The 19,318-nt window shown below is 43.4% G+C and overlaps 1 protein-coding gene across 2 annotated transcripts in view; it reads left to right on the forward strand.

Annotated features, from left to right (window-relative positions):
* Positions 1-1,857: 1,857 nt before the first annotated feature.
* SLC9A4 (solute carrier family 9 member A4) overlaps positions 1,858-19,318 on the forward strand; it is a 39,048-nt gene continuing 21,587 nt past the window's right edge. For both annotated transcript variants that reach the window (XM_087757789.1, XM_087757788.1), the window contains exons 1-4: positions 1,858-2,193; positions 5,374-5,837; positions 14,576-14,835; positions 17,788-18,005. In XM_087757789.1, coding sequence (XP_087613915.1) covers positions 1,932-2,193; positions 5,374-5,837; positions 14,576-14,835; positions 17,788-18,005 — 1,204 coding nt within the window. In that variant the 5' untranslated portion in view covers positions 1,858-1,931. The remainder of the gene's footprint in view (positions 2,194-5,373; positions 5,838-14,575; positions 14,836-17,787; positions 18,006-19,318) is intronic.

The following is a 19,318-nucleotide window of genomic DNA, read 5'->3' on the forward strand; positions in this document are numbered from 1 at the left end:
GAAAAGCTCCGGGAGACTGCCACAACTGGGTATGCTGAGGAGGCTGAGAAAAGAAGGAGCACTGTGTCAGGGCTGATCCCAGTTACCTCCATCCTTCCTGCAATGGGAGAAAGCATTCCTACCAGTTGTGAAACATTTCACACTCGGAGACACCTGCACACTGCTGATCCGGCCTCGTGCTGGTCACTCATGGGTCCCACTGAACCTGTTGGTATTATTGGTGTATTGCAGTTGTAAATCAAAGTCCTGGTTGTCACAGCTAGTAGACTTCCAGGGACTCTGAAGTCTTTCCCTTGTAGTCCTCTGGCTGCTAACTCTCCAGGGTTCATATCACTTACCCTCAAGGCAGCTTGCAGTCTGTGTGTGCATGGCTGTAGCTAAGTGAAATGCAATGGTTAGTGTTAAGAAAATCTGAGTAGGAGAGCCACTGATCTGGTGTTCTGCTGACTTCATTTGGCCTTCAAGTTAATGAAACTTTGTTTTATAATGCTAATTGAATAGCTCAGCCACCAGATTCCTTGTTGGAAATGGCCTTAAAGAAATACTGCTGTTAACAGGACCACTATATTGAAAAAAGGATTTTGCAAGCAGGCTGAGCATTATCTACTTGATTTTGTATTGGGTTAAAAGTCTTCAGTGGGACAACTGGTGGTGGTGCTGTGAGGCAGAAACAGAAGATAGTGTCTCATGTAGAAACAACATTGCGCGGCATCACTGGCTGTACCAAAGAAAATTTTGTCACTGCAATTGCACCTGCATTGAGGTCTAAGTTTGGACCATGATAAGCTTTTGAAGCAAATTTCCCAATTGTCACCACTTGTTGCCTTTTGCTTTGCACTGCGGAACATCTCAGAGCGCACACACTGGATCCCTAATGCAGAGGTAACCTGATAGTCTGTGAGACTCAGCCTTGTTTTCCAACACAACCAGATCCGTGGGTAATTTGAACAATTTGTCAGTAAATTAAATTTACTCACTTCTAATGTATGTAATACAGGCTTTAGCAGCTTCTGATCAGCAGTACTATGTTTGCACACTTTGTTATCCTAACACAGTTTTTGTGGAGGAGAGAAGAGGCTGACCTTTTAAAAAAAAATTCCATAATGGCGAATGCCTTGTTGGAGAAGGATTATTTGGTTGTGCAATGAATGCCTTGCTGGCAGGAGTAAAACAAATGTTAAATACAAGACAACTCAACATCCAGTTTTAGGCACGTCATGTGACTCTTTCTCTTTTCATAATGTGCTAAGTTACATACATGCATTTAAGAGAGAGAACACATTTCTAAACGAGACTGTAATTTGTGTGGTCTTCCACCAGATGTCCCTACCGTAAGCCCCGCAGAGTCCATTTATTGACACACCGAGTAGTTTTGTTACCAGGTGAGCAGTGCCAAGCGTGGGACCCGAGGTGCCCGCTGCGCGGGGAGGCAGGCGGGCAGGGAGGGCAGGGAGGAAGGTGTGGAGCAGGCTCTCCTCCCTGCGCAGGGTGCCACTGTCTCTCCCACCTGATGCTACTAACTCTGTGCTGCACTTGCCGCCTGAATGGTGTGCCTTTGGTGTGCCTTGTGGCTTCTTTTTTTTTTTTTCTTTGACAGTGGGGGAAAAAAAAAAATCAGAGTGGCTGGATAAATAATGTAGTTGGAAAGGGCTTTTTATTCCTTAACAGGGTGATGCTGTGGCCAGGGTTTATCTGGGTTGGAGGAACCTGCAGAACCAGTATCTTCATTCAAACTCCAGCTCCGTCTGTAACACAAGGAACAGGACAGGCACATTAGGGCTTTTAAAATTACCTCTAACAGGGAAATGAAGCAGCCCTGAGGAGGAAGCATCCGTGGCTATGAGCAGCGCGAATCAACAGGAGTGAGTGTTGCATATCTTCATGCACCCACTATATGCTATATCTGTAATAAAAAAGTCACAGCCCCAGACATGGGCTCTTCCGCGCTTGCACATGCAAAGCTTTTGAACTGGTTGCTGTTGCTGTCGAGTCTGGTATGCCGTTCTGCTGCTGCTCGTGTGGATGAGCCCAACCTGAGCAAGAGTTTCTTGCCTCACTATGAACCTGATCACGGGGGTGCTGTTGGCTCTTCACGAGATATGAGGCTACATGTATTCACAGTGGACTATGACTATGTGCAAATTCCCTATGAAGTCACTCTTTGGATCCTCCTTGCCTCTCTTGCAAAAATAGGTAAGTAGAAAACGGGATCTTGGGTCGTCCTACCTTGGCAAGAAGTTAAAAACATATCATGCAACCAAATATCTTCCATGCATTTTTGTAACTGGGATTGTTTTTACAGCTTCTGTCCTCAGAAGAACAGGTGTGTTCATTACCATGACAATGACAAAATTCCACCTCTGAATGCTTCCAGCTTACTTAAGTAAATATATGACCTCTAACCCTCCTGTCTCTTGGGTTGTCTATGCTAGTGAGTAGCAACGGAGCTCCCCTACGCAGTGCTGTCCATCCCTTTTTCTAGACTTTAAACATCACAAGATATCAGAATTTACTACCTGCCACAGCTGTAGAAATCAGTAACACCAGACTGAGACTTCAAGCGTATTGAATTTGGGGGAGAAAAGTGGGAAGAATTCTTCCGTTGTGTGAATAATAAGAAACATTTCCCTATGAGTCTTTGTTCTGCATTTGCTGTTTAAAGCTGCTCAGAAAGTAATACCAGAGGAGAGGGACTGAGAGTGGTGTAAGAGGGTGTAGGTCTTCAGAAATCTAGGGTAAGTGCCTTTTGAATACATACCAATGCATCTAACGTCTATTAGAGCTCCGTGTAGGTACCTGAAGAAAGACAACTCATGGAGAAGTAGGGACTGAAAATGACATAGCAAAAATGGCTCACCATGTGTCTTACACATTTGCATGGCTGGGCTCAAATTATTTTGACCATTCAGAATTAATGCACCAATATCAAATAAATGAAGAAAATGGTAATAATGTGAAGAGCTATACACATATGATCTCCCTGTCCTTTTGATCTTTCCATGGGATTTTCAAACATTACTATAGAAGAGGCTGGTAGGTGGGACTGATGATTTTCTGGAGGTGGCCTGAAGATAAATATTTTTCATGTCATAGTCACATAATTGACAAAAATTGTTACCACTGACCATGATTTGCCAGTTTCATAATAGCTGATGATCTCAATCCAATTCCTATAAAAAAACCCTCTTCATTGCTAAAATAATAATAAAATTTTTCACAAATCAAATTTGTTTTTATGGTATCAGCAGAGTGTGTTAGCCGTGAGCATACTGATCAATTTCTTTGTTCATCATCCATAAAAGCACCGGACTTGCCATATGGCACATCTACTCAATATTCTTATCTCGAGCAAGAAATAGATACTTTAGAAGAACTGTGTGATGCCTCCCAAGCAGACCTGTTCCTTAGCTGGGAGTTTTAAAATAATATTATTTTTGATGAAAACTGTGGAGCTGCTGACTTCAGATCTACTTGGAAGAAAGAGTTAGTCTGAATAATCTGGTTACCCAGGGAAGAAGATTTCCAAACTGTTAAAAATCTTCAGTGTTTTATTCAGGTATTATCATCTTTCTGGATTTCAAGATTTCAGGGTGGGAAACATTCTGAGATCTTGAAAGGCAAAATAATCCCCTTATTCTGTAAAACTGACAGAAGACTTGAACATGATTTTTTTATTTAAAAAAGGAGATGAATAGAGTTATGATCTTAACACACTTTTTGGTAAAAGCAAATAGTGTCCTAAATAAATTATTTAAAATTTCATAAAAATATTTTTATTTTCCTTTATTTTTGAACACTGATAATTCGAGAGTCACAGAAATGCAGTCATGGCATTAGCTTCTAGAGTTATGGGATGAAGGTTGACCTAGCTTCAAGCATTGAGACACAGCCATTGAATTTATAGGTTTCTTAGTCTGCCTCATTCTCATTCTTGGAAATTCTGAAAAATTCCTTACCTTTCTAGTAGAAATGAGAGTAGCATCTCTCATTTTCAATATGATTACACAGTTCCTGGTATAGCAACTAGATGAGCCATTGCTAGACATTATCTTAGTATTGGTATCAGTATTCATGTCAAATGGGAAGAATTGTATGAATGCAGTTGCAGTAGGATGATGCAGTTGCATCAAGGCAGGCAGGAGGAGATTCACACCCACAACATTTATATGGTAGGCATAGCCCTTTCTCTGTGAAACAGCTTGGCTACATCTATGCTTGTCAACTAACAAGCAACCTGTCAGGAAGCCGTGTGTGACTGTCCATACCTCAACAGTGTTGGTGTGCTCCTTCTCAGCTCTGGCCCAGAGGCCCTCGACAAGCCTTCTCCCAGGCAGTGCCCAGGCAGACTGTGGGCCAGGGTCTGTTCCCACAAGTTTGGATGTGACCACTTCTTGCTGGGGCAGGGAAGAGAATTTGGTTGCATGGATGCAAGCTGAACTTTTCTGTTCGGAAAAGTCTTTGGCTGGCTTAATTTGCTAGTGTAGACTCAGCCTTTATTCTAGTGAGGAAAAAGTATCCCTTAGGATGCATTATTTTCTTAGATATTTGGTGGCTGCTGGTAGTTCTTTCAGCTCTGCTGAAATCACTCATTTTGTTTCAGTAAAGTAACCCATAAGGTTCTTTACAAAATGTTGTTTACCTTATGTAGGAAAAGCAGTTTTCCCAGAAAAGCAAGGTAAATCAGCTTGTACAAAGCCTTATGTTACTGTGGCTTGATTCCTGCTGCTTCGGATATTTTGTTGTTCGTGAGTACTCACTCCCTCTGTCTGTGGATCACCTGGGGTCCATGCAATGTTTCAGGGGAGTGCTGGAAGTGGAGAGAGCTGAGCAGGCCATGGCATCTGAGCTGCTCCCTGCTCCCTTGGGCTTCTCCAGGTTCCTGGTCGGCCCAAATCCAGCAGGAGCTCTGCAGTCAGGGACAATTCTCAGCACTGGGGGTAGCTGTATTCGAACATGCAGCTGGGGATAGAGGTCTCTTTGAGATGGAGGGACAATACTGAGCCTCAGAGACGTGGCAGTAGTGGTTGGGCAGCAAGGATTCTTGAAGAATATTTTATTTCCAAATTATGGTGTACCTTTTCAAAGACGTTTCTGCATTCCTAGAAGTGTAGCTTAGACTAAGGCACACTTGCTCAGAAATCGAGAGCTGGGGAGTGGGAAGAGAAGAGATTCATGGCCAAACTCTTCTCCTTCTTTAGTGATACAAGTCTGGGAATGTTTAATTTTGAAGGGAACCGTACTGGCTGTTTTTACACTCATAATGCTAAGACCAAAACCTGGCTGTCTGAAGACAAAGTATTCAAAGGCAGGCAAAATATCTGTCTGACGTCAGGATAATTTAAATTTGAATAATACCCTAATGTTTTATTCAAGGTTTCCATCTCTATCACCGATTACCAAGACTCATGCCCGAAAGCTGCATTCTGATTGCCACTGGAGCACTAGTAGGAGTGATCATCTTTGCTTCTGATCACAAATCTCCACCGGTGATGACCACAAGTATTTACTTCTTGTATCTCCTTCCACCCATTGTCCTGGAGGAGGGTTATTTCATGCCAACTCGCCCATTTTTTGAAAACTTTGGGTCCATCCTGTGGTGGTCTGTGCTGGGATCTCTGCTAAACTCATTTGGGATTGGCCTCTCCCTCTACGGAGTCTGCCAGATAGAAGCCTTTGGTCTAACTGACCTGAACCTGCTGCAGAACCTGCTCTTCGGCAGCATGATTTCAGCTGTGGATCCTGTGGCAGCTCTGGTAGTTTTTGAAGAAGCCTCTGTTAATGAGCAGCTTTACATGATGATCTTCGGAGAGTCATTGCTAAATGATGGCATAACTGTGGTGAGTTTCTTTCCACTCCTTGTCTTCCCCTCTTTGGGTTCTTTTGGCTTGCAGGGTTATTGGGCACAGGACAAGAGCAGCTCTAAGGAGATCCTAGATAGGTTATTTATTTTACGGATACTCCATTCCATTACACAGAAATAATTTTAATATATGTCAAGATTGCATCTTATATTAACTCTTTCAAAAACATATTGTTTTAGAGCTGCTGGAAGAGGGAAGCATACACATACACATTAGACATCACATCTTGCTCTTACATTCACTGAAGTGAAGGGATAAGCTACATCTGATTTTGCTGGTAGGATCAGTCTAAGACCTAGGAATGTTTTTGACGTTGTGCAAGCAAATAAACAGAGAATTGTACTGCTTAAAGACTGAAGGCAGCAGGGCTAGCAATACAGGAGACCCTGCCTTGTCACATGCCTCAGAGAGCCCTCTGCCAAAAAAAAAAAAAGCCAGATGTGGACAACCTCTGGAGGCTGCACTGCTTCCTCCAGTCCCTTCTAGGAAGTTCCCCAGAGACCTTAGACAGGAATTCCAAAAGCCACTAATAACTTTGCATAACTTTGTTTCTATCAGTAAAAAAACTGACATCTGACAAATGTTCACCTTTCTTGGCTGTCTTATCTCAAGTGTCCAGACACAATGCTTCTGGAATAAGAGAGATTTTGTTTGTTGGTTTTGTGGTTTTTTTTTGTTTTTTTTTTTTCTTTTTTTTTTTAATTAGGAAACACGTGTTTTTACAGAGTTCCTTTTGCTAATACTTTTGCCTTTTTCTCATTAGTTCTGCTAAAACTTGGAGCAACCTGAAATTCTAGCTGTAAACTACAATTGACAAAAACACTTAGAACATGCGTGTATTTCAAGGAAGAAATTTCAAGCAGGAAATTCATTGCTCAGAAACCAACAGGACTGGTCATGTGCTGCAAGTTAACTGCAGGTTAAGGAGTTTTGCTAGATAAGATCTTTACAGAATTTAAATCACTGGAATCTAAAACACATGAAAACTATTCACATACTGTTATACATGAGATACAGCACAACTTGGACTTGTAAAATCTGTACAGAGTTCATTGCTGAAAGGCTTCATGGGAGAAGTGCAGTTTACGAGTAATGCGAAAAGGGAAAGGAATGAAGTCATTTCTTGCAGCCACAGCCTATTGATCATAAATCCTTCCTCTTGGTGAATCGGAGATGTAGGGCTGATGTAGAACTAAGGGAGAAATGTTACTTAACTTTACATGCAAACTGCTTATGTGTTATAGTTGTAACAAAAAATCCCCAATGCCTCTATCACTTCCACTTGTTTTTTTGGTTCCTTCAAGTGCAGAAATCAAAGTAATACCTCTTCCTCACTCTGGAAGAGCTTGTTTCATCCTTTTTTTGACTGGCTCTCTACCTTGCCTTTCCTTTGTTCCCAGCTGTTATTTATGATGTGGGTCCAACTCACGATGGTATTTACATGAGCTTTCAGTCAGGATCCTGTTACAGCATAAATGTGTAGTGACAGAAAACCTTTAAAAACAGTGGTATTTAAGGCATTCCTCAGCAGCACTAGGTGTGTTAGCAAAAGAGATGAAAGGGCTGCCCACGGGGAGTGTTGGCTACACCACTGTGAGTTCCCTTTGCCCCACACACCCTCAGCCTGCTTATCAGCTTGAACATTTTTTTCCCCAGCAGGAAAAACTGGTATGAATTTTGCTGAACTTGTGTATTACATTTGAGGCAACAATAGCTCCCTCTCCTATATCTAGTTCAATATCCTGGTATAAAAAAATCACAAAATAACAGACTGTGGAATTAGAATGATGATTTAGGAGTTACGCCTTTGAGTTAAGGGACTGGGGCAAAAGTGGATAATTTACCCTTTTTACCCGCTTGTAGCTTTTCCCATTCTCCTCAGTAGGGCCATGTCCTTGGATGGAACAAGAAGGCTCCAGGTCCTGTTAATTGTTTCTTTTCCCAGTTGCTTCTGAGCAGACTGTTAGCATTAGAACAGTGCAGACAGCAACAGGACTGGTCCTAGCATGTATCATATATTAGTGGAGTTCCAAAGCCCTGTTCAAAACAGTGATGGTAAATCCAGTGCAGATTTCATTCAAACCTAAACACAGGTGGAGGATACTGATTTTGCTGCAAAGTGTTTCAGGCATCTGAAGCTCTGCTCCCGCATATACACAGACCATTTCTGTCTCAACAGGAGCTGTGCACCTGTGTGCATCAGGAAACGGAGTATTTCCCCTGACTACTTCATCTCTGAGGCCTGATTTTAGAAACACTGAGAACACCTATACATCATGCTGTACTCAGAATGAAGTGGCAGTGACTATTTTCTCTAATGGTGCTCTCTCTTCTTTGTAAGCAGTAGCAGAACAGTTAAAGAAATCTACTGAACGATGGAGATTCAAGTAAAATTAATTTCTTTATTTGAGGAGATCTGAATTTAGCTCTCTGGTGTCACTGAGGAAGGCTTTGACCACTGGGATGTATGGGTGCTAGAAAGGAGGATGGAGATATTCTCCGCTCCTGCTGTTGAAGTTGATCCGCTGTGTTTAGAGTAAAATTAAATGCATGTGGTCAGAAAGAGTTATCAGGGTGGAAAGAAGGAGTTATCAAGGCTGCCTGTGCTGGTGGTTAAGGCAGTTACTTGAAAATCTTTTTTTCAATGCTTCTGGTGTGGATGGTATGTGCAATGTTTGTATCATATGGACAGCCAGAGCAGGGACCAGTCCCTGGGGAGGTCCCCTGTGGGCGACAGTGTCACGCTTTCTCTTCCTCTCCCTGGCACTAACAGCCACCCAGTGGTACACCACTACACGGTAATGTCCCCTCCAAAAAACCCAAAGCCTGACATTCTCAGAGTTGTTAAATGAGGCCAACTATCAATCCATCCCTTCTTTTTGAGTGAACAAAGGCATCCTAAGCTGATTCAGGCTTTCCTACCATATACAGAATTATAGTACTCCATTTACTGGCATAAACACTGCAATGTAACTTAGCCAAGCAGCAGTTACATGGAGTCTTACTTGAATGACGCAGTGCAGGATATCGTACAGGACAGTTTACTCCCACAAAGCATGTTACAAAAAATGGAAATTATGTCTATTTCATAGAATAGAATAGAATCATTTAGGTTGGAAAAGACCTTTAAGATCATCAAGTCCGACCGTTAACTTAGCACTGTCAAGTCCACCACTAAACCATGGCCCTAAGTACCACATCTACACGTCTTTTAAATACCTCCAGGGATGGGGACTCAACCACTTCCCTGGGCAGCCTGTTCCAATGCCTGACTACACTTTCGGTGAAGAAGTTTTTCCTAATATCGAATATAAACCTCTTCTGGTGCAACTTGAGGCCATTTCCTCTTGTCCTACTGCTTGTTACTTGAGATGAGAAACCGACCCCCACCTCACTATAACCTCCTTTCAGGTAGTTGTAGAGAGCAATGAGGTCTCCCCTCAGCCTCCTCTTCTCCAGACTAAACAACCCCAGCTCCCTCGGCCACTCCTCGTAAGACTCATACTCTAGACCCTTCACCAGCTTTGTTGCCCTTCTTTGGACACACTCCAGCACCTCAATGTCTTACTTGTAGTGAGGGGCCCAAAACTGAACACAGGACTCGAGGTGCAGCCTCAGCAGTGCCGAGTACAGGGGGACGATCACTTCCCTAGTCCTGCTGGCCACACTATTTCTGATACAAGCCAGGATGCTATTGGCCTTCTTGGCCACCTGGGCACACTGCTGGATCATATTCAGCTGGCTGTTGACCAACATCCCCAGGTCCTTTTCCACCAGGCAGCTCTCCAGCCACTCTTCCCCAAGCCTGTAGCATTGCATGGGGTTGTTGTGACCCAAGTGCAGGACCCGGCACTTAGCCTTGTTGAACCTCATACAGTTGGCCTCAGCCCATCGATCCAGCTTGTCCAGATCCCGCTGTAGAGCCTTCCTACCCTCCAGCAGGTCAACACTCCCACCCAACTTGGTGTTGTCTGCAAACTTACTGAGGGTGCACTCAATCCCCTCATCCAGATCATTGATAAAGATATTAAACAGAACTGGCCCCAATACTGAGCCCTGGGAAACACCACTTGTGACTGGCCATCAACTGGACTTAACTCCATTCACCACAACTCTTTGGGCCCAGCCATCCAGCCAGATTTTTACCCAGAGAAGTGTACGCCCATCCAAGCCATGAGCAGCCAGTTTGTCCAGGAGAATGCTGTGGGAAATGGTGTCAGAGGCTTTACTGAAGTCCAGGTAGACAACATCCACAGCCTTTCCCTCATCCACTGAGTGGGTCACCTTGTCATAGAAAGAGACCTGGTTAGTCAAGCAGGACCTGCCTTTCATAAACCCATGCTGACTAGGCCTGATCACCTGGTTGTCCTGAATGTGCTACATGATGGCACTCAGGATGATCTGCTCCATAACCTTCCCTGACACTGATGTCAGACTGACAGGCCTGTAGTTCCCCAGATCCTCCTTCCGACCTTTCTTGTAGATGGGCGTCATATTTGCTAGCTGCCAGTCAACTGGGACCTCCTGGTTAGCCAGGACTGCTGATACATGATGGAAAGTGGCTTGGTGAGCACTTCCACCAGCTCCCTCAGTACCCTTGGGTGGATCCCGTCTGGCCCCATAGACTTGTGTATGTCTAAAAAAAGTGGTGTGGCAGCTCACTAACCATTTCCCCTTGGATTATGGGGGCTTCATTCTGCTCCAAGAATGAGCTGGGTACCTTGAGAACAACTGGTCTAACTATTAAAGACTGAGGCAATGAAAGCATTAAGTACCTCATCCTTTTCCTCATCCTTTGTCACTATGTTTTCCCCCACATCCAATAAAGGATGGAGATTCTCCTTAGCCCTCCTTTTGTTGCTATTGTATTTGTAGAAACATTTTTTATGGTCTTTTACGGCAGTAACCAGATCAAGTTCTAGTTGGGCTTTGGCCCTTCTAGTTTTCTCCCTGCATAATCTCATGACAGCTTTGTGGTTGCCTGCCCGTTTTTCCAAAGGTCATAAACTCTCCTTTTTTTCATGAGTTCCAGCCAAAGCTCTCTCTTCAGCCAGGCCGGTCTTCTCCCCTGCTGCCTTGTCTTTTGGCACATGGGGACGGCCTGCTCCTGTGCCTGTAAGCTTTCCTTCTCGAAGAATGTCCAGCCTTCCTGGACTCCTTTGCCCTTCAGGACTGCCTCCCAAGGGACTCTGTCAACCAGGCTCCTAAACAGGTCAAAGTCTGCCCTCCAGAAGTCCAAGGTGGCAGTTCTGTTGACCCCCCTCCTTATTTCTCCAAGAATTGAAAACTCTATCATTTTGTGATCACTATGCCCAAGACAGCCTCCAGCTGTCACATCACCCACAAGTCCTTCTCTGTTCACAAACAAGAGGTCCAGTGGGGCGCCTTCCCTCGTTGGCTCCCTCACCAGCTGTGTCACGAAGTTATCTTCCACACACTCCAGGAGCCTCCTAGACTGTTTCTTCTCTCCTGTATTGTATTTCCAGCAGACATCTGGTAAGTTGAAGTCCCCCACGAGAAAAAGGGCTAGCGCTTGTGAGACTTCTCCCAGCTGCTTACAGAATATTTTGTCTGCCTCTTCATCCTCGTTGGGGGTCTATAACAGACTCCCACCAAGATATCTGCCTTGCTGGCCTTCCCCTGGTTCTTACCTATAAACACTCGACCTTATCGCCACCAGCATTAAGCTCTAGACAAAGAAAACACTCCCTAACATACAGGGCTACCCCACGGCCTCTCCTTCCTTGCCTGTCCCTCCTGAAGTGTTTATAACTGTCCATTGCAGCACTCCAGTTGTGCAAGTCATCCCACCATGTTTCCATGATGGCAACTATATCATAGTTTTCCTGCTGTACAATGGCTTCCAGCTCCTCCTGTTTGTTGCCCCTGATGCCTGCATTGGTGTAGATGCAGTTCAGCAGGGCTATTGATCCCACCACCTTTTTGGGGGAAGAAGCCCTAATTGCTATGTGACCATTCTCAGGCACTTCTGTGGTTTCTAACACATCCATAACCCCTGCGTCTTTGCTGCCGCATGGATCTCCATCCCCTGCCTTCACTGAGACAGCAGACTGAAGGACCTTGCTAGCACACTGTCCCTTAAACATTAGCGTGCCACCCCCAGGCTTATCTCTAGCGAGCCTGGTTTTATCCCTTTCCCCCTTCAAATCTAGTTTAAAGCTCTTTCAATGATCCTTGCTAACTCCTGTGCTAGGATACTTCTCCCCCTTTGAGACAGGTGTACCCCATCTGTGGCCAGCAGGCCTGGTGTTGTGTAAACTGACCCATGATCAAAAACCTCAAAATTCTGCTCATGACACCTGGCTCGGAGCCCGGTATTGATCTGCTGGCTCTTTCTGTGTCTTCCCTCATCATTCCCTGCAACTGGAAGGACAGAGGAGAACACTACTTGTGCTCCTGATCCCTTAACCAGTCGTCCCAAGGTCCTGAAGTCTCTCTTGATTGCCCTCGGACTTCTTGTTGCAACTTCATCGCTGCCTACCTGAAAAATCAATAATGGATAGTTATCTGAGGGCCGTAGCAGGGTAGGAAGCCTTCTCTTCACATCCTTAACCTGGGCCCCAGGGAGGCAGCAGACTTCCCTAAGAAGTGGGTCCAGCCCCATATTTCCATAATTTCCATTTTAATGCCAATTTGGTTATATCATATAGACACTTTAGGAACTAGAAAAAGAGAGAAAAACTTACGAAGTACTTTGCTGAGGATAATTTGCTTTATTCATAAGTCAGCATAGATTCATGCCTTGGTATCATTTATAAAGAATCGTGAGTCTTAGGAAGAAGTTGAAGTCTGCAAGAAAAGGGGAACAGAGAGAAAACAGGTTTTGTAATTAGAAGTTATATAGTAAGTACAGTAAGGTTTCTGTACTGTGGAGACATGAACCCTCTTTTCCTTACCTGCCACTGAAGAGCCTAATTTAATTTCATACACAGTCCTCAGGAAAAAGCAGCTCTGGGTATTTTCTCACATGAAACATTTTCTTGTGCTCTGTCTGTCCCCCAGAAATATTAGCAATGAACCTCCTGGAGAACAGGCTGTGTGACCGCTCAAGGTCATATGTTCCCAGCAGCAATTTAAGATTAGATAGTAGCTGGGGAATAATTATTATCCTAATGAGCTTGACTCTTCTACCTGCAAATATCTGCTTTAATCTTCTTAATAGCCTCCTGGAATTAACTATATGAAGATGAAAGACCAAAAAAAACCAGATAAGGCAAATTATTTTGGTCCGTTTTGTGTTTTTGAACTAATGCTTTGGTGCAACAGCTTTGGAGAGCTGGTGTCCTTAGGTGTTCCTCAAATTCTCTTGAAAACTGAAAGGTGACTTTCGTATGTTACACACTCCATGTAAATAGCTCTGACAGGACTTAATGTTAACCGATGATCAGCAACCTCTAAGACCTTTTTATTACTACACCACTCATTACTGTGGAAACTTTCTATGAGTCTCTAAAAGATGAATGAAAGTGGAATACACTGAAGATTTTTCACCACGAATTTCTGCAGAAAAGAAATTATTGATAACAGAAGTATGGTAAACTTATCTGCTCTAAACTAAATGAAATTTTCTTTAGAAACCAAATCATATAATGTAGCGAATTCAGTCTTTCTTCTAATCTGACAGTGTTTTCTTTTTATTTTTGTCATTTCAATCTTTCTAGTCAAAATATATGTGTGAAGGGTCTTTAGGCCATTTAGAGTGCCACAGCTTTTGGTTCTCACTTTGATACTGACACAGAGTTCCTGGGAAGGAGGTTAAATGGCATCAAACCCAAAACGTGTGAGGACAGAGAGGCTGTATTTACCTAGGCAGAGACAATATGAAATTGAGGCTACTATTTTCCTTTTCCCTTCCCTTCCCTTCCCTTCCCTTCCCTTCCCTTCCCTTCCCTTCCCTTCCCTTCCCTTCCCTTCCCTTCCCTTCCCTTCCCTTCCCTTCCCTTCCCTTCCCTTCCCTTCCCTTCCCTTGCCTTCCCTTCCCTTCCCTTCCCTTCCCTTCCCTTCCCTTCCCTTCCCTTCCCTTCCCTTCCCTTCCCTTCCCTTCCCTTCCCTTCCCTTCCCTTCCCTTCCCTTCCCTCTCCTGCTTCCTTTCCTATTCCCAATGATGTTTCAAGATTTTTATGAGTCAAGTACTACTGAAAAACATTTAACATTCCAGAGTCCATCTAATGAAGTGTGTCCAGTCTACTGATCATACAGACAACCTAAATGGGATTTAGATCAAAAGTGTGATTCTTAGTCACTGCCCTGTCCCATCCTGAGTCAGAAAGAGAACGTGGAGGGGAGAGTCTGGGGTTGGTAAGGTACCCAGCTGGGCTTTCAACATCTGCTACAAAGACCAATAATTAAGTTTACCTTCAGAAAACAAAAAAGCATGAGTATTTTTAGGTTACTTCAATTGCATTTGATCCCTCAGAGTTTTACTCTTATTACATAACCACCTACCCTTCTTTTTTTTGCTGTTTTTCAGGACACTTACCAGACCCTTAATTCTGGGACTTGTTAAGAACCAGCTGAGATTTCAACTGTTACTTTGCTGAGCTGTCTAAAGCAATTTCAGGCGCATATATAGATATATATACATGCATACACACACACACACACATACACACCCACCCACCCACCCATGAAATGAGTAAACCTGCCAGGTTCAGAAAGGTGCCTGACTGCTGTCTCCTTATTTTCACACATAGGTTTTGTATAACATCTTCATCGCCTTCACCCAGATGCACAGGTATGAAGAAATCGAATTTATCGACATCTTTGCTGGCTTCACTCGCTTTTTCGTCGTGGGGCTGGGTGGCGTGTTGTTTGGCATCGTCTTTGGATTTGTTTCAGCGCTCATGACTCGATTCACCCACAACGTTTCTGCTATCGAACCCCTGCTGGTCTTCATGTTCAGCTACCTGTCATACTTGTCCGCTGAAACCCTTTACATCTCGGGCATTTTGGCGTAAGTATCTCTTACGGCTTTTTGGATGCCCTCTTGAGGGAAGTGGCATTGTTTTGAGGAGGTAGTTTGCTTGAGGTTGGTACAATACAGGCATTTTCAGTCTCCGGCCTAGAGATCTGCAGTGGATGGCTTCTAAGGAATCTGTAAAATGCCACGGTAACTAGGAAAAGCAAACCCACAGTCAGTGTAGGCATAGATGTACTATTGAGGAGTGCATATCTGCTCTGAAATTTTTTTAGTTTTCTGCCCATTGGAAAAAATATCTCAACCTGTGGGTAAAATGACTAGTGCTGCCACTACCTGGCTGCTACCTCTGATAAGATAATCAGAATGAGAGAATGATTTGATCAGTGTATCTGTATTTATTTCTAAGCAGTATCACCATCGGATTACAAAAGAGATGAAAAGTAATGAGTATGGAAAACAAATAAAGAACGTCCAAGTTCTTGCTTTTGTATACAGCTGTGAACATCAGCTCTAACACAATTTACTGGAATTACATTACATCTGAACAGCATCACTGGAACTGAAACTGGGCAAAACTAGACAACTGAGAACCTGAAGCACATACACATACATATACTCATGTATATGGATATTGATGATCATATTTTGATGTGATAAGGATAGCTTGATACCGCTGTAATGCTGGGGACTGCTTCCTTAAAGTGCTGTGATGGCATGGATGCCCACTGCAGAGAGAAAGCTGGTAGGTCTATCGACCACAGTAAATGTGGAGAGGGTGAGTATTGTGGGAAGGAAAGAGGATGGCAGCAGGAAAGGAGTCAGAAGAGAAAGGAAGGAATAGAGGTGAAAGTGAGACTCTCTATGAGAAAACTGCTGGTAGGTGAATTTCAAAGATACCACACCAAACAGCCCCTCAGCAGGGTAAAGTGTAAAGAAATGAGAACCTGACGGTGGTAAATGCTCCAGCTAGTGCTGCTGGCTGCCACAGGCTCAGTGCCCAGCTGGTGGGTGGCAGCAGCCTTGCATGGCCTGTGTTGGCTCTGAGCTTGCATGGGACATCTTCAATGAGATCAGGTTGCTCAGAGCCCCGTCTAACCTGACCTTGAATGTTTCCAGGGATGGGGCATCTACCACCTCTCTGGGCAACCTGTTTCAGTGTTTCAGCACCCTCATTGTAAAAAATTTCTTACTTATATCTAGTCTGAATCTACCCACTTTTAGTTTAAAACCATTACCACTTGTCCTATCGCAACAGGCGCTACTAAAAAGTTTGTCCCCATCCTTCTTATAGGCCCCCTTTAAGTATTGAAAGGCTGCAATAAGGTCTCCCCGGAGCCTTCACTTCTCCAGGCTGAACAACCCCAATTTGTTCAGCTTCAGAGCAGAATTGGCTTTGTAAAAACAACCTTTGCAGGATGGCCCTGGGAAGCACTATGTGAATATTTAACCATATTAAATAAGTAGTTAGACAGGAGAAACGTTTTTCTGAGCAATCAGACAAAGCAGACAAGTCTTGTACTATGGTTTGCATATCCAACACATTTACTCTGATTGAGGTGACTGGCAACTTTAGTTGAGCAGGGTTAGATCTACTATGTAGTCAGCACTAATACCATATGGATTCTTTCCTACCTGCACTGCCCAAACTACTGCTTCCTTGCCTCTTTATTACACTAGACTACATAGCTCTTTATTTCTTTTGCTTCTTATTTTCATTAGAGTGCTGAAATTATTAGTAATAGAAGAATGTTAATATAATTGGGATTTATTATTCTTACTGCTTCATTAAGGAAATTATTGCTTGTTTTAGGGATGGGAACTTACTGTTACCTTTCTGAATTATTGAGGAATTCATTCATTTTTCACTTGGATCATGAAAGTCTATTACGCACGTGTCTCTAAAAGTCAACAGTATTAAACATTAATGCCTAATGGCCTTGTCTTAGAGTGTCCTTGGACCCGCTAAATGTCTCAGTTCCACCAGAATACCCTTAAGATTTCTTCAGTGGAAATTAAATGAGCAGAAACTAGATGAAGGGTTATTTAATGAACAGTCAGTATTCTCTGAATTCACAAGTTTGGAAAAATATCATCACAGGAAGCCCCCAAAGACTAAAATAATATCAGTAGAACTAGATAGATGATGGAATATGTTATTAGCATAGCACTCAATCTGTCTATTACCTATGACTATGGAAAATGAAGGGGGGAAGAGGAGATCGCCTTCAGTAGGGCTGCTCAAAGACTACTGCGCCGTGTGATTGTTATCAGCATCTGTGCTGGGTGGCTGCTGGTGCCTCTGAAGAAAGCTCTAGTTTCCTTTAACAGTGAAGAGGTGGGAAACATCCCGTTGCTTCCTTAGGCACATTCCCCACACCCTGGGTAGCTAAAAGCGGGGAAGGACACCTCTGTAGGGTAACTGAATTTCCCCCTGCTGTATAGCAATGGGCTGCTGTGGGTGGAGAGTCACTGAAGCTTACCCGAGCCCTGCTGATCTGCCAGCCAGTTGGCAAGGAGCCGCTGGGAGCTTTAGCCCCGGCATAGGACTACCACCATATTCTCCCACCACCACCTCAAAGGAGAAGATCACTAAGAGGTTATGTCCCTCTAACCGATCCGTCTGTAGGCTGGTACAAAACTGACTTGCCCTTTGTTTGAGACTCAAATATTTGATGCTTGGTGGCTGTGTGTTAGGCATTCAGGATAAAACGGACTTTGAACTCGAACGTGATACCCTCACTTTCTCATCAGGAAGGCTGACTGGTTTGCTTCCTTTTTCCTGTGTGCAAAATGGATTTGTAAAGCTGAATGAAGATGCTCTTCTATCTAATGAAATAGCTGATGTTACTGAAGAAATAAAATGCTTCTTGATATTAGGAAGGTCAGAGGCTGGTGATGAAAAGTGCAGGTAATGAAGGCTGAGGTTGTTCTTAAATGAAAAGAAAAACAGTTTGTGGCTGATCTCTGATGTTTTGCCTGGTACAGGATGACAGCGTGTGCAGTGACAATGAAAAAATACGTGGAGGAGAATGTTTCCCAGAATTCCTATACCACAATAAAATATTTCATGAAGATGCTAAGCAGCGTCAGCGAGACCCTGATTTTCATGTTCATGGGAGTGTCTACAGTGGGGAAAAACCACGAATGGAACTGGGCCTTCATTTGCTTCACTCTGCTCTTCTGCCTTGTTTGGCGGACACTGAGTAAGTAAGCTTTTGCAGGCAACCTTCTCTGCACCTCTGAGAGAAACCCTTTCGTGCAAAGGTATGTTAGAAAAGTTTGTGCAGACAGGCATAACCAGTTTAATAACGGATTTACTAGGCTTATATTACTGACAAATTAATTTCACAAATCTACACGTGGAGAAAAAGGGGGGAAAAGCCCCCCAAAAATTTGAATGCCAATCTCCAAGCACAGACTTTATGATTAGGTGAGAATGAGATATTTTAAGCAAAATTAAAATATTACCATGATTATGCCTATATAGATGCTTATATCTTAGTTAACTATATGCCCTTGGGTAACTGGGCTCATGATTTCATTGCACACTGTAATTAACTTACTAATTAGATAATGTACACCACCACACTTCTGGTGCTATAACACTACAGGTCCTGGGCCAGGAGTGCCAGAGGCATTCAAAAAGAGGGAAGGTGAAAATTAGCACTGATAACTGAACAGGGACTCTGTTTCCTTCCTCATACCGCATCTAGGCCAACCACACTATGCTACTGCTCCTCACAAGTCAACTCTGAAGTTTTAAACTGCTAAAGAGTGCCTGTTTCAAATTATTCCATTTCTACACACAGTATCTCCCCATTCCTGCAAAGGTCTCCTGCTCCCTAATCTGCAAGACTGGGATTCCTCCAACATGGGCAGTGCAGTTTAGAGATGATGTCACACGAGCTGTGGGACACAATTTCTCATCTTCTCCTAAATAATACTCTATTCTGCATCAGGTTAAGTTACAACTGCTGCAACAGAAAGCAAACACATTTACTCCTGGAGAGGTGATGAATTATGGAACACACCCTACTTAGCCACTGTTATTTGTCACTTAAATTTAGATAAAAATATGAGTGAACAATGCTTTTGTAATGAAAGATGTTTTGGAAGTAGTACACATGAGAGGGCCAAAAATACAATTATGCAGGCAACCTTATTTCTGATATTTTTTTAACTTCTGACTGCCTGAACTGGCGATCTTAATAACATTCTTTTTGAATTTCAGTAGGATTTTTCAGAGAAATGTATGTTTTTAAGGAAAATGAGAAATCCAAATATTCCATCAGGTGGCATTGGAGGAGATATTCTGAGCACTGAAATTTAGGCACCTATCTTGGCTAACTGAGTAGGTTAGTTCCACCATGCTTCATTTATAATCTAAAGACACCCTTCTGGAGCATCCTGTGGGGCAGAAAACTACATCGGCCACCTGCCACCACCTCCTCCAGCCTTCAGCCCTTGTCTATATTCCCTTTACAAACAAAGCCCAGGCTTGAGCTCTGGGCATTGG

The sequence above is a fragment of the Nipponia nippon genome, unplaced genomic scaffold, assembly GCF_047370975.1.
Source record: "Nipponia nippon isolate SJK-2023a ecotype South Korea unplaced genomic scaffold, ASM4737097v1 scaffold_2, whole genome shotgun sequence".
NCBI lineage: Eukaryota > Metazoa > Chordata > Aves > Pelecaniformes > Threskiornithidae > Nipponia > Nipponia nippon.